Source organism: Pongo pygmaeus, chromosome 12 (assembly GCF_028885625.2).
Source record: "Pongo pygmaeus isolate AG05252 chromosome 12, NHGRI_mPonPyg2-v2.0_pri, whole genome shotgun sequence".
Lineage (NCBI taxonomy): Eukaryota > Metazoa > Chordata > Mammalia > Primates > Hominidae > Pongo > Pongo pygmaeus.
In genome coordinates this window covers 102945245-102958911 of record NC_072385.2, presented here as the reverse complement: position 1 = coordinate 102958911, position 13667 = coordinate 102945245, and the positions used below count along the sequence as shown (strand labels likewise).

General features: G+C 45.8%; 1 protein-coding gene across 3 annotated transcripts in view; it reads right to left on the bottom strand.

The window, feature by feature from the left end:
- The window catches only part of GALNT14 (polypeptide N-acetylgalactosaminyltransferase 14), a 234215-nt gene that overhangs the window by 78440 nt on the left and 142108 nt on the right, over nt 1-13667 (bottom strand). For all 3 annotated transcript variants that reach the window (XM_054476282.2, XM_054476284.2, XM_054476281.2), the window contains one exon: nt 3100-3269. In XM_054476282.2, coding sequence (XP_054332257.1) covers nt 3100-3269 — 170 coding nt within the window. The remainder of the gene's footprint in view (nt 1-3099; nt 3270-13667) is intronic.

Below are 13667 nucleotides of genomic sequence, written 5' to 3'. Positions count from 1 at the left end.
TTATTTGCTCTTTATAAAAACTGAATTAGGTAGGATCATTATTGTGATTTTTACCCCTATTTTCCAAAAGAGGAAACTGAAGTACAGAGAAGCTAGGCAACTTTAAGTTTACTCCTAGTCAGCAGCACAACCAGGACTGTAAACAGGGCAATCTGATCCCAGGATCAGTATCCTTAGCCCCTGGGCTGTTACTGCCTTCCATTCAACTCTGCTTTTACAAAGAAGGCTTGGCCTTGTCCTGTTGCTGGTGATGAGGTTGATAAGCATGTTTACATTTCATTTTTGAGAACTTAGGTAAAAAGCAGGGCTGGATTTACAGCAGAGATCTTCACTGCAATTTCTCCCCCAAGGGGATGTCTATGGCACAGTCTGGAGACATAGTTGGTTGTCACAACCTGGGGAATGTGCTACTGGCGTCTAGTAGGTAGAAGCCAGGGATGCTGCTAAACAACCTACAATGCACAGGACACCCTGCAACAAAGTATTATCTACCCCCAAATGTCAGTAGTGCTGCAGAGAATCCCTGGTCCCCAGAACACAGGTCACCAGCAGCATTAGCTGTTCAGTTCTGAGGCAGACAGGGCCCAAAAGGCCCCAGGGCCCTGTCAGCCCAGACAGGCAAGCTCCAGGAATTGCATCAGGATGAAGCCAGGACACAATGGGGAGGCTGGAATCACAGAAGGATTAAGAGACATAGCTGATGACTCCAACCTAGAGTCAGGGTTTCCCTGAGAACCAAGAGCTGGAAGTGGGAGATCCTGTAGACAGAAGGGCCCAGTTGAAAGAAGAAAACAGGGCTTTGCTGGCAGTCTTTGGAGCTCTCATCACCACAAGGGTGACACCAGTATGGTGACTAAACTTGGCTTGGAGACGGCTGATCCAATTGGTGGCCCCTTACAGTGCTAGCCTGGGGCTTTGCACATAGTAGGTGATCAATACCCCTAGATGGCTGCTGGTCCCATGTGCTTGCCCTCATTCTCCATTGCCTGACCTTTCCTTTTCATGCACATTCAGAGTAAGTTCTTTAAGTCTGAAATTCTCTGAGTAACACAATCCCAGCTCCCAAAGGGCAAGGCTCGTGCCCTGAGGCAGACATATGGCTGATATACTTTCCCTTTTTGTCTTCCCAAAGGGAGTCTAAATTCTGTCTAAATCCTCTCTTCCCTTCTTGCTGCAATCCCAGCAGATCACACTTTCTTAACAGATGGAACACACTGGGGTAGGTGCAAAGCCTGGAACTGGACACCGTGAGCTGGGCTCCTTGGAAACAGGCTCAGTTCTTCATCACCTACCACCACATATGCCCAGCCCTTGCAAAATGTTAATTTCTGCCTCTAAATGATAGAAGAAGGTAAGCGTAGAAACTAGTCCTGCTCAGGGTATCCCCAAGTACCTGCCTGCTCAGTGAATTACTTGTTGCCTTCTTTCTGCAGGTGGGAGCAGTCACAGGTGTCTCTTGGGGGGCTGTCATCCAGATGTGCCAGCAACTTTCCTGGCTAGGAGACCTCCCTTTGTCCCTCAAGAAAGCCCTGGCCTCTGGACTCAGGACAAGGGTCCATCTGCCTAAGACCCAGCGGAGCTTCTCAGGCTCCTGTCTCCTGTCTCCTCCCTCTTCCCCTCTCTCCTATCTGCAGTTTCTGCTCGGGGAAATACAATAACCTAATATTTAAATAAAATTCTCTCAGATGCCAAGGAGTAGGACAAGTACCCAGGAATTTAAACAGGAATAATGCAAGACTCTGATTTTCAGACGCCTTCAGGCCAGTAGAAGGAAGTAAGCAGGTATAGCCCACGCCCTGGGTCTCTGGCAGTAGGGGACTGCCAGGAACTGCTGCTAAGGCAGAGTCTCATGGGTCCCTTGAGGAGAGAGTTAAATTCACAGAAAGTCAGAGTTAGAAGAAGCTGTAATATCATCTAGTTCACCCCCCTTGCTATATTTCATAGGGAAACCAAGACTTCAGCTGCTTTTGGCAATGATGGGGATTAACAAGGACTGGTTGAGTCACTCCAAAGCACACATGCTGTTTAGAAGACAAGGTTTCCGAGTAGTGCAACCTAGTTGGGGAAATGGAGTCTGCCAGCCTTCACAGGGTACCAACTTAAGAACTGCCAGAGGAATCAGCCTCATAAGTCATGAAAATTCCTGCTCTACTGCTCATAAACCCCAGTTTCCACAACGTGAGTACCCATGGACTCAAACAAATATAAGAGGCTAAGAAGCTAACACCAGTACCACAGCCTCTCAGCATGCCAGTCTGCTATTTAAGTCTGGTGCAAAGTCAATTTCCTGTAGCAGACAAGAAAGGCCCACACAGGTCTTTGGCATTTCTGGGCCCCCAGTTTGGAGGCCAGAAGCCCAGGAGTGGAGAAGCTGAGATTAAGATTGACCTGCTTACTAGGTCTTACCAGGGAGCATAAGGGCTGCTATGACTCTAAAAAGGGTTGGTCGTGAGGCAGAAAGTCTTCACAAAGCCTTTGCTTGCTAGGAAACAAAGCTTTCTACGTAGCTCCAGGCCTGATCTCTGCAACCCACTGAAGGCGTGGCCTGACTAAAGGCTGGCAGGGTGGAGCTGTGTGAATGAGCCCCTCCACAGGCAGACAGAAGAACCAATGGCAAGCTGGCTCTTCTCACATGGCAAAATGTCCAACGGCTGGCACAGGAAGGCTCTCTCCCAGTCACAGAAAACACCACCCACCTACCTGCCCCAGGGTCCAATCATCCTGCCTTCCCCTACTTTGGAACCCAGGCTTGGGTGAGGGAATCTGCCAGGGAAAAACAGGCCTTGGCTGTAGTGTTTTTGGTGCTCTATGGGTTCGTGTCAAATGATCCCTAAGGTGAGGAGCAGGTTAAAGTGAAAGAGGCCACCCCTGCCCCCAACCTCCTGGTGGGAATTGGGGGGTTTGTGATGGCTCTCAGTAGTAAGCAGTAGGCAACACAGACAGGGTCAATCACCAAATCCGAATCCCTTTAGTGTTCAACTGGCAGCAGATGGTCCAGCCCGGTTCTTAGCACTGGTGCTGCACATAGCAGGCCCCAGATCAAGCCTGCTGTTGATATCTTTTGACTGCGGGGGTAACAGTGGGAGAAGGAGGAAGTACCTCAGATGGCGAGTGTCCGGGACGGCCCGATTGCTGGAGATCCGCTCACTCTCCCGCTGGTTGAAAGCATACAGCTTATAGGGGTCGTCACCAACGCGCCACTTTTTGGCATTCAGATACCGCCGCTCATCAAACTGGTCCCACAAGTCGTCCCAGTCAGCATCCGAAGGCTGTGTGACACGAATGGGAAGTCTGTGAGAACAGCTCCCTGCCCTCCACTACCTCCCGTCTGCCTATCAGTACCCAACCCCAGAGACCAGGCTTATTCTGGCAAGGTTTGGCTCAAAGATGGGGTCAGAGGCAGAACATCAACTAAACCATCAGCAACAATAAAAACAGAACGATGACAACAACGGCTGCCACCACTTTCAGAGCACTTCTATATACTGGGTGCTGTTCTAGGATCTTGACTCACATTACATCATGTAGTTCTCAGAGCAATTCTATGAGAGGGAGGCTGTGCATACCCTTATTATACAGATGAGGTAGCAGCCTGGAGAGGTAAGTACCTTGTCCAAGATCCCACAGTTAGGAAATGGCAGAAATGGAACTTGAATTCTAGTATCCCAACCCCAGAGGCCATCTCTCCAGGGCAGTCTGAGAATACCTGGTATGAAAGTGCTGGCCCCATGGCTGGCACAGAGTTTCATGAATGAATGTCATTCCTCCTCTGCTGTAGAAGAGCCAGCGATGGGAAGGAAGGAGGAGTTCTATCTACAGTGGTGTGCTGCTCACCGCCACCCTATCTGTTCCTTTCTTCCTCCTACCCAGGAATCTGGTATTTTTAAGAAGCATCAGTGGGGGAGTGAGTAATAACCCTCACCGTACGTGGATAGAGCACTTTAGAATTGTAAGGTGGCTTCTGTATTCATGATCTCATTTCATCTTCACCAAAACCTTCTGAACTGAGTAGGGAAGATGAAGTTCCAAAAGGTTGACTGGCTTGTCTGAGGTCACACAGGTGGAAAGGGGCAGAGCTCAAAGCAGAGCTCAGTCTCTTGGGCCCCTCCAGCAGAGGAGGCAAGGGAATGCCTCCTAGCCATAGCCCAGGCTGCCTAGTGTGGGTCTGCCCTGCCCACACCAGTTCCACAGCCAACAGACTGTCCACATAGCTAGCAGGAGGTGTGGACTTCAAGGCCTTGAGAAGCTGGACACTTAAATTTGGTGGTCACTTCCCAATGCATGTTAGCACTCTCACTCCTGGGGAAGAGCTGGTCTGTATCTAAAACAGCTCAAAATTTTCAAGTTCATAAAACATAAGGCTCTGTGTTTCCAGGAAGAATGTGTTGATCAGGTTCTGATCTGGAACATGAGGGTTGTTGGTATCCTGGGGCTGACATTGTCCCTGAGGGTGGGATGCTCATTCATGTGTTACTGACCCCAGTGGCCGTGCAAGTGTCTCAAGCTGCCTGGGTACTAACTAAGGGCACTGAGCTGAGAACTGCCCATCCCATTACTGAGTAGAATGCACCTCCTGCACTCGGGAAATCTGACCAGGGTGGCCCAGGGCAGGCTCCATAGACAGCAGTGCAGGGGCTTGTCCCACGTGGCAGGTTAAGAGGGGCTGCTGGCCAGTGTGCATGTTCATCTGGGCACCATGGTGAGCTTATCCAGTAATTGATTTCTCTCTCTCTCTGTTATCTCCTTTTTAAAAACAGCATTCTCCTGCTAATAGCATAAATTGAAGCTTTGGAGACCAGAGATTTTTATCCAATAATTGATTTTATTAATGTCCCGTGATACTGTGGCTACAGAACATTCTAGAGGAAATCAGTGGGGCTGTGAAACCCCCAGCCTGTGCTCTGCAATGTCACAGCCTGATAGCTATCACCTCTGCTTGGAACATCACCCCATGGTGACCCTGAAATCCCATCCTCGTGGGAAGGGCCATAGAACTGTCTCCCACTGGCTTGTTTCCAATTTAATTCATCGCAATTTTCTAAATAAGTTGTGAACCCTTACAGTGCTGTGAGCTAGGGAGGAGTGAGGTGGAGCTGGAAGGCCCCTGCTCTCGAGGGGATTGCAACATTGCAGAGAGACATGCATGGAGATGCCTGTAACACACCGCAAAGTGAGTTCAATTACATGAGCATGATGACAAGGCTATGAGAGCAGAGGAGTGAGGGGAACTGGGGACAGCTTCTTGAGTAAGGTGTCAAATGAGTTCGATCTTGAAGGATGAGTAGGGATCTTACTTTGCTTAAGGGAGGATAGAGAAGGAAAATAAGTATGTAGCAAAAAGCCAGATAAAAGGCAGTATATTAGTCAGGGTCCTCTAGACAAGCAGAACCAATGTTGTGTGTGTGTGTGTGTGTGTGTGCATGTGCATATGTATACAGCCACATATGCATAACAACATTTCAGTCAATGACAGACTGCATATACGACAGTGGTCCCATACGATTATAATACTGTATGTTCGCTGTACCTTTTCTGTTTTGATATGTTTAGATACACACATACTTACCATTGTGTTACAAATGTCTACAGTATTCAGTACAGGAACAGCTGTACAAATTTGTATTATAGCCTAGGAGCAACAGGCTATACCTTACAGCCTAGGTGTGTGGTAGGCTCTACCATCTAGGTTTGTGTAAGTATATCCTATGACATTCACACACAAGGATGAAATTGCTTAATGTTTCTTTTTTTAGAGATGGGGTCTCACTCTGTCACCCAGGCTGGAGTACAGTGGCTCAACCATAGCTTATTGCAGCCTCAAACACCTGGGCTCCAGCGATCCTCCTACCTCAGCTCCCAAGTAGCTGGGACCACAAGTGTGCACCACCATGCCCAGTTCATTTTTTTTACGTTTTATTTTTTGTGAAGATGGGATCTCACTATGTTGCCTAGGTGGATCTTGCGCTCCTAGCTTCAAGCAATCCTTCCACCTCGGCCTCCCAAAGTGTTGGGATTACAGGGGCCGCCATACCTGGGCACTGCATATTTCTATATGATCTTTTATATATATAGTTTAAATTGACACAGAAAAAAATTTATTATGAATAGGAATTGGCTTATGTGATTATGGAGGCTGACAAGTCCCAGGATCTGTGGTGCTCATACTGGAGATCCAGGAAGAACTGATGTTTCCAGTGGGCTCTGAACGCAGGTAAAGCCATGTTGCAGCTCAAAGACATCGGCAGGAGAAATTCCCTCTTAGCCTTTTTGTTCTATTCAGGCCTTCAGTGAATTGGACAAGTCCACCCACACTGGGGAGGGCAATCTGCTTTCTTCAGTCTACTGATTCAAACGTTCATCTCATCCAGAAACATCCTCGCAGATACACCCAGAATAACGTTTGACCAAATGCCTGGGCACCCTGTGGCCCAGTCAAATTGACAAAAAAAATGAACCATCACAGGCAGAAGGCCCAGAGAAAAAAATTCTGTTCAGGGAATGGCTAGCTCAGGAATGGTGGGGCCGGAATGTGGATTGCAAAGGGGACATGAATGAAAGAAAACTCCAGAATGTAGCTGAGTCTGCCTGAAGCAGATCATGGAGAAAACATCTCTGGCCACAAGTAGAGGACAAGGAGACCAGCTGGGAAGTGGCCTCAGCCATCTAGCCAGGTGGAAAGGGACGCTGGAACTGGAGCCTGCCTAGTGGGTCATTGCCTCCCTGTGCTCGAGAGGCAGGTGGAGGGGCAGGCACGCATGACGACACCAGAGAGGATGGGTGCAACTGACCTCTTGGTCTCACCCCACCTCTACTCTCTATTCACACCAGATAGAGGCATGGGCCCAAGAGGGCCCGAGGCTGCTGTTTCCCTACAGGGCAGCTGAACATCCCAGCATCCCTGACTGCAGTGCCTTCTGGGAGCACCACATGCTGTGAGCTCTCCAGAATTTTGGAACTCTGGAATTCTGGCCCCCAGCAAGCCAGAGCAGCAGCCAGGCTGGCATGAGAAATTGAAAGAAGTCATGGAAGGTGTCCTTGGAGGCGCCTGTTCCCCTCAGACTGTCACGTGCACAAAGTGCAGTCATAGTCTGCTGCACTGAGACCCCCCTGAGGGGGAACAGCCCATACTGGGAGCTGGGCTTTTCTACAACAATATCTGAATGTATTAAATAATGGTGAAGGTGTGTTTAAAATAATACTGCTACATAAAGAATAAATAAAATAAAATAATATCACTATTTCAATAGCACTTTATATTTTATAAGGCAGCTTGCACGTATATCATCATGGAATCCTCATCCAACCCCTATTTGTGCAGGGCAGGACCAGTTTAGAGAGGTTAGGTGGCTGATCCCAGGTCATCAACTGTTAAGTGATGGAACCACTGATTTAAACCTCCCAACAACAAAGACAGAAACAACAAGAAGCATCTCCTCTACTGAGGGTCAGTAGGTAGAGAAAGACCCTGGGAGTTGTCTTCCAAGCTCTTCCATTCATGAGTCCCCACATCCAGCTTCCAAGAGTCCAAAGTGCCACAGGAGGGCACAGTGTGGGGTGTTCTGGCCACACCATAACAGGACACCAGCCTCCTCCCTGATTCTGCATGGGGCCTTTGCAGTACATTGTATCTATACTGTGAATTCCGTTTCCTGGCTCATACAAATATCCCGGAAAGCTTCTGAACACACATGCTCACCTTCCCACACTTCCCTGGTGCAGGAAGTGATACGTCCCTGGAAAACAAGAACAAATACCCAGGAGCTCCCAAAGGGCTCCACTCAGAACTGGGCCTACTCCTGTGGGGACTTCATCAGCACCCATGGCCCCCAAGCAAGCCCCCGCTTCACTTTCTGACCAGAATTTATTCAGTCTAGAGGGAATGTGTTTCAAAAGTATGATGCCACAAACAGAAAACACAAACGTTAATCCTGTTTAAAGTTTTAATTTTAATTAACAAATAATACCTGTATATATTTGTGGGGTACAATGTGATGTTTTGTTACATGTAGACATTGTGGAATGATCAAATCAGGCTAATTAACATTTTTATTTCCTTAAATACTTATTTTTTTTATGGTGAGAACATTTAAAAGTCTCTGTTCTGGCTATTTTGAAATATGCAATATATTTTTATTACTAACTATAGTTATTCCTCCTGTCTAACTGACTTTGTACTCTTTGACCAACATCTCCCCCAGCCTCTGGTAACCACCGTTCTACTCTCTACTTCTCTGAGTTTGACTTTTTTTAGCCTTCACATATAAGCGAGATCATTTTTCAGCCTTAAAGGAGCAGGAAATTATGTGATTTGTGACAACATGGATGGATATTATGCTAAGCGAAATAAGCCAGGCACAGAAAGACTAAGACATAATCTTTTCAACAGAAACTGTCTCATTAAGTCTGCCAAACCCCTGGCCAAGACCATTGCTTAAATAATCTGGCATCAAAAACTAAAGCTCGATGGCACATCCATTAAGTTGCTTAATTTCTCTCCTCCCACCATGCTTCAAGGAGAAATCTTGAATCTCCCTTTCTCCTTCCTTCCCTGGGACGGTTTTTACTCCCTCTCACTTCAAGCAGATTATCTGGCTCTGAAATCCTGGTGTATCCCTCCCTTCTGTTAGGATTTAAAGCTGTTCTACATTCCCACTCATGCTTTTGTCTCTCTCCCTTCTTTCCTGAGCTTGGTACTACTAGTTCTCTCTTACTGTCCCAACTGTCTTCTTTTTCACCTTGAAAATGAGAAACTCTTTATCCCTTTGATAACAGCTTCTATCCTACTGTGAACTGTGTCTGATCCTGAAGAGAACGTCTCAAATTTACCCTGTAATAAATCAGCTAACACCCAGGAAGAATACTTACTATGTGTCATAACTATTTACATTTAATATTCACAATAATAGATACCAATATTACCTTTCCATAATTGGGGGTATGTAGGCACAGAAATAACAGGTCCCAAGTCCTGTGCCCGATATCACACAGCTTGTCAGTGCTGGAGCTGGGATTAGAACTCCAGCAGCCGGCTCCAGCCCCCATGCTCTTTGCCATTAGGCAGCACGGCTTTATCACAGCCTCACTGCCATTTTCTTGGACCATCTTCAAAGACTCACTATCTGTGTATTTCCTGTCATTTTCCTCAGCCAACTTCTTTCTTTGCTTCGGGCTATTCCTCCTTCAAAGGATGTCTGCACTCCCTTCACCATCAGCCCCTCTACTCTTCACTCTCCTTGCTGAGAAACCCTTCTCCTCCCAGCAGTGAGCTTATCCTAACAGCCAGGGCCAAAAAAGGAGGTATTCTGCAGCTGGATTCCTGCAAGAAGGTGGGGATGTGCTGCTAGGTTAATATAGAAGAAGGTCAGAGTAGAAAACAGCGATGTAAATTCTTATTTAAAGAGGATATCATGCATCTGTCCATCCAACATTGGAAGCTTCAGCATAACATGCCACTGCCCCATGGACATCTCTCCTGGGTCCAGCCAGTGACGCAGAGGTCCCAAATAGCCCACTCCAACCTTAAAGAACTGTAACTTCTAGATATGTCCTTCTCATATTGATCAAGAATCTGTCTCCTGGTAATATCTCCCTTTTGGATCTGGTTATGCTCCCATGGCCATTTGGTACTAGTCTAATCTTTCTCTTTCATAGTCTTCAAATATTCAGTGGCAGCTATTATATTTCCCAGATCTTCCAACCCCTGGTACCACCATTGAGACTTGCACCTCCGAAAAATTAACACACAGGAGTGTGAAATGGTAACAAAGGGTCTAACTGTTCTAGACCAACTGAAGTCAGATGGGTTCACCAGGGAATTCACACACAGTGGAGACCCTGCCATATGTGTGCTACGAAAAGGGAGATATAACCCAGCATAGAGGCTACCTTTTATATCATCGTCTCATGGAGAGATGTTGTTCTGTGAATATGCTGTGCCTATGGTAATGCCTGCCATTCACTGGGCACTTACTATGCACCAGGCTCTACACCGTATTTCATCAGGAGGAGAACCCTTTTCTCCTCACACACCAGATCATATTTCCATGGAAGAGTTATCGCCTAAGAAAATAAAATATGGTGTGGAGCCTGGCACAGTCAGTGCAGGAGAACACGTAAAACCCTATCTAGGGCATTGCTGTGAGTGTTGTAAACACTTCCAGTGTTTCTTTCCATCCATTCATGCTCCTCCCCAATGGAGGCAAAACTAATCTCACCGGTTGGAGCCACACGTTTTGCTGGTGAGCAGGACTCCTGTGTGGTAAAGCCATGGCCTAGCCCTCTAGTCTGCACTTCCACTTTCCAGGTGGAGCAGGTTGTCCTGCTCTATTTGTCCCTAGGTAGTAAGCACACACTAGGCTTGCTTCTAGAAGGCCTCACCCAAGTGACTGTTTGAATATGTAGATCTGGGGTCTGTGCCACCATCTCTCCCTAAACCCTGAGTGTTCTGGTCCCTTGGTTTAGAGCTGAAGCGGGGATATAGGAAGCTCCACTTCATCCTCAGGCAATTCCACATTGTCCAACTCAGCTTTTGCCCAAAGCCTTTCCTTAGGATTAGAGGAGCTTGCTTGTCTCAGGTCATGAAATTAATAAAATTATTATTTGTTTCCCATTTGTTTGCAGATTCTTGTATGTGTTTCTGTATTGGTCAGGGTTCTACAGAAAAATATCACCAACTGTGTGTGTGTGTGTGTGTGTGTGTGTATACACAGAAATTGAGAGGACAGATTGATTGATTGGCTGATTGATTTCTAGGAAACTGGCTCATGTGATTATGGAGGTACAAATCCAAAATCCTCAAAGTAGCCTGGAGACCCAGGGAAGAGCTGCAGTTGAAGTCCTAAGGTGGTCTGCTGGCAGAATTCCTTCTTGCTTGGGGAGGTCAGTTTTATTCTTTTAAGACCTTCAACTGATTGGATGAGGCCTATCTACATTATGGAAGGTAGCCTGCTTTACGCAAAGTCTGCCAATGTAAATGTTAGTCTCATCCAAAAGACACCTTCACAGAAACAGCCAGAATAATATTTGACCAAATATCTGGACATTGTGGGTTGGCCAAGTTGACATATAAAATTAACCATCACATCTCCCCTTATTAGAACCCCAGAGGGAAGTAGTGAGTGAGGGGTACCTCAAATGAATTCTAACCCCCACAAACTTAAGATATAGTAAGAAACTATATCCCCAATTTTCAAATGAGGAAAGTGAGGCACAGGGAGGATAAATGATTTGCCCAAGTTCACACAACTGATGTCTGTCTCAAAGCCTGTACTGTCTTCCCTCTTTTCAACAGACCCAGTTTTAAGTAGCTGTGGGGCCCTGGAGTTCTCATCTCCATGTAGCCAGGCTGTTTCCAGGACCACAGCCTCTGGCTACCTGATACCCCTCAGAGTGCCCTTGCTTTCCACTAGCTGGAAGCTTCTGTTATCTAGCACCACGGCAAACCAGATACTCCCAGGGGACTCTTCATGCTAAACCATAACTAGATTCTACAAGGGTTCTGATGCATTTCTGGTCTTTCTAGAAGGAAAATCTTCAAAATGAAAGGAGGAGTGAAGCCAGGAAAAAATACAGGATGCGGAAACTAGAGGTAGGGTAGTTGAATGATAAGCAGAGGTAAGATGTGAGGCTGCCCTCAGGGTAAAGGTCACTGAGAAAATAAACCGTGGCTCCCAAAAGGTGGAAAAGCTGAACCTGAGTCTTCTGTAATCAAGCCCAAGAAGGGGACGAAGTGGTCCAGATCAGTTGTACCCCGGCTCCCAGAAGAAGCAAATGTTAAGTCCTAGGTGGAGGAAAACATCTCCAATTTAGGACCCCAGAATTCCCACAAAGCTCATCAAAAGATAAAACCACAATACAAAATTACCAGACACACAAGGAAACAAGTCACTACAAGACGAGACAAGTCTACCATGTAAGAATCAGTGGAAACTATAAACAGATTTAAATAATCTAAGGACTTTGGATATAGGAATACTAGATATAGAATAGGGCATAACTGTAGAAAAAATGTTTAAAATATGGTATAATATAACAAAACTATACTTGTACTCCCCAAATGTATACAAATAAAAATAAGTAAAATAAAATATGAAATAAAAATTAGTAAAGAGCAAAAGACAAAAAATGGCTGGGTAGATTTGAAAAAGAACCAAATCAAACTTTCAGAAATGAAAGAATAATGATGGAAAGTCAATACCAAACAGGCCCAAGAAAATTGTTTATAATCTGCGAAGCATTTTCACTTGAATATCTCGTTTTTATTACCCCTATGAAGTAGCCAGGCTGGTTATACTGTTACCACTTCACAGATGAAAAAACTGAGGCTCAAAGAAACAAAGGGGCTTCTTCAAATAATATAAACAGTGAATTCAGGCCAGTTGCAGTGACTCACCCCTGTAATCCCAGCACTTTTGGGAGGCTGAGGTGGGCGGATCACTTGAGGTCAGGAGTTTGAGACCAGCCTGGCCAACATGGTGAAACCCCATCTCTACTAAAAATACACAAATTACCCAGGCGTGGTGACGTGCACCTGTGGTCCCAGCTACTTGGGAGGCTGAGGCACAAGAATTGCTTGAAGCAGGGAGGCGGAGGCTGAAGTGAGCTAAGTTCATGCCACTGTACTCCAACCTAGGTGACAGAGTGAGACTCCATTTCAAAAAAAAAAAAAAAAAAAAAGTGAATTCACTACTGAGACTCTAATCCAAGACTTTTCATTTCAAAACTGTCTTCCTTCCATATCACCAGATGTTCCAGTCATTCACAAGACCAGTCTTCCCCACTATCAGCTAGTCATAAAAATACAAAAGTATCTGCTTACCCCTATAGCTTTCTGTTGTCCAGCCAGTTAGGGAGTGACTTTATTTTTCCAAGGGCCAGCCAAGAGAGGGAGACGGTGCAACATAATCCCCAGTAAAATGCTAACATATCATCATATGCTCCCATATCATACTGCTAATATAACTCCTACCTGCAGAGAATGGATGGTCTGGGAAGAGGATGACTGTCAGTGGCAGACATTCCCCACAGCGTGCAGAACAAGTTCCAGTGAGGAAGGAGGGGCACCCAGCCCTTCACTTGCCTGGGCTCATGCAAAGGAAAGAGCTGGAAAATCCTTTCCCCTCACCGAGGGACTGCACATCAATTATGGATTATTAGATAAGATCTTCATTTTAATATTTCCACCATGTATTATCACCTTCTTCCTCTCACTGGAATTCTGTCTTGGGAGTTATTTAACTGATGTGCAGAAATCTAAATTTAATTTATTATGATCTAACTCACTTTAGAAGCCAAATTACCCTGCACTGGAGAAGGATCAAGTCAATATCCCACTTGGCTTTCTATTTATCTTCTGTGGGGGTTTCTCTCCTTCTCTTTAGTATTCACTTTTATCTCAGGTCGGGTGCTGGTAATAAATTTAAATTTTCCTCAGAATTAAGCAATTGCTCCTTCAATGTTGTAGTTTAATGGTTAGTATTAATTATATGAAAGGCACTCCTTAAGCAGTTTGATAGATAGAATGGACATATAATAGAGGAAGAAAGTGCTATTTCTTGCACCAAATGAGGTAGCACATAATTCAGCAGGGATGAGTTTACTTTTCTGTTCTACCTCCTCCTGTCCCTTTTCCCCACTTTCCTCCTCACCCTCCTCCCTCAACAGCCAGG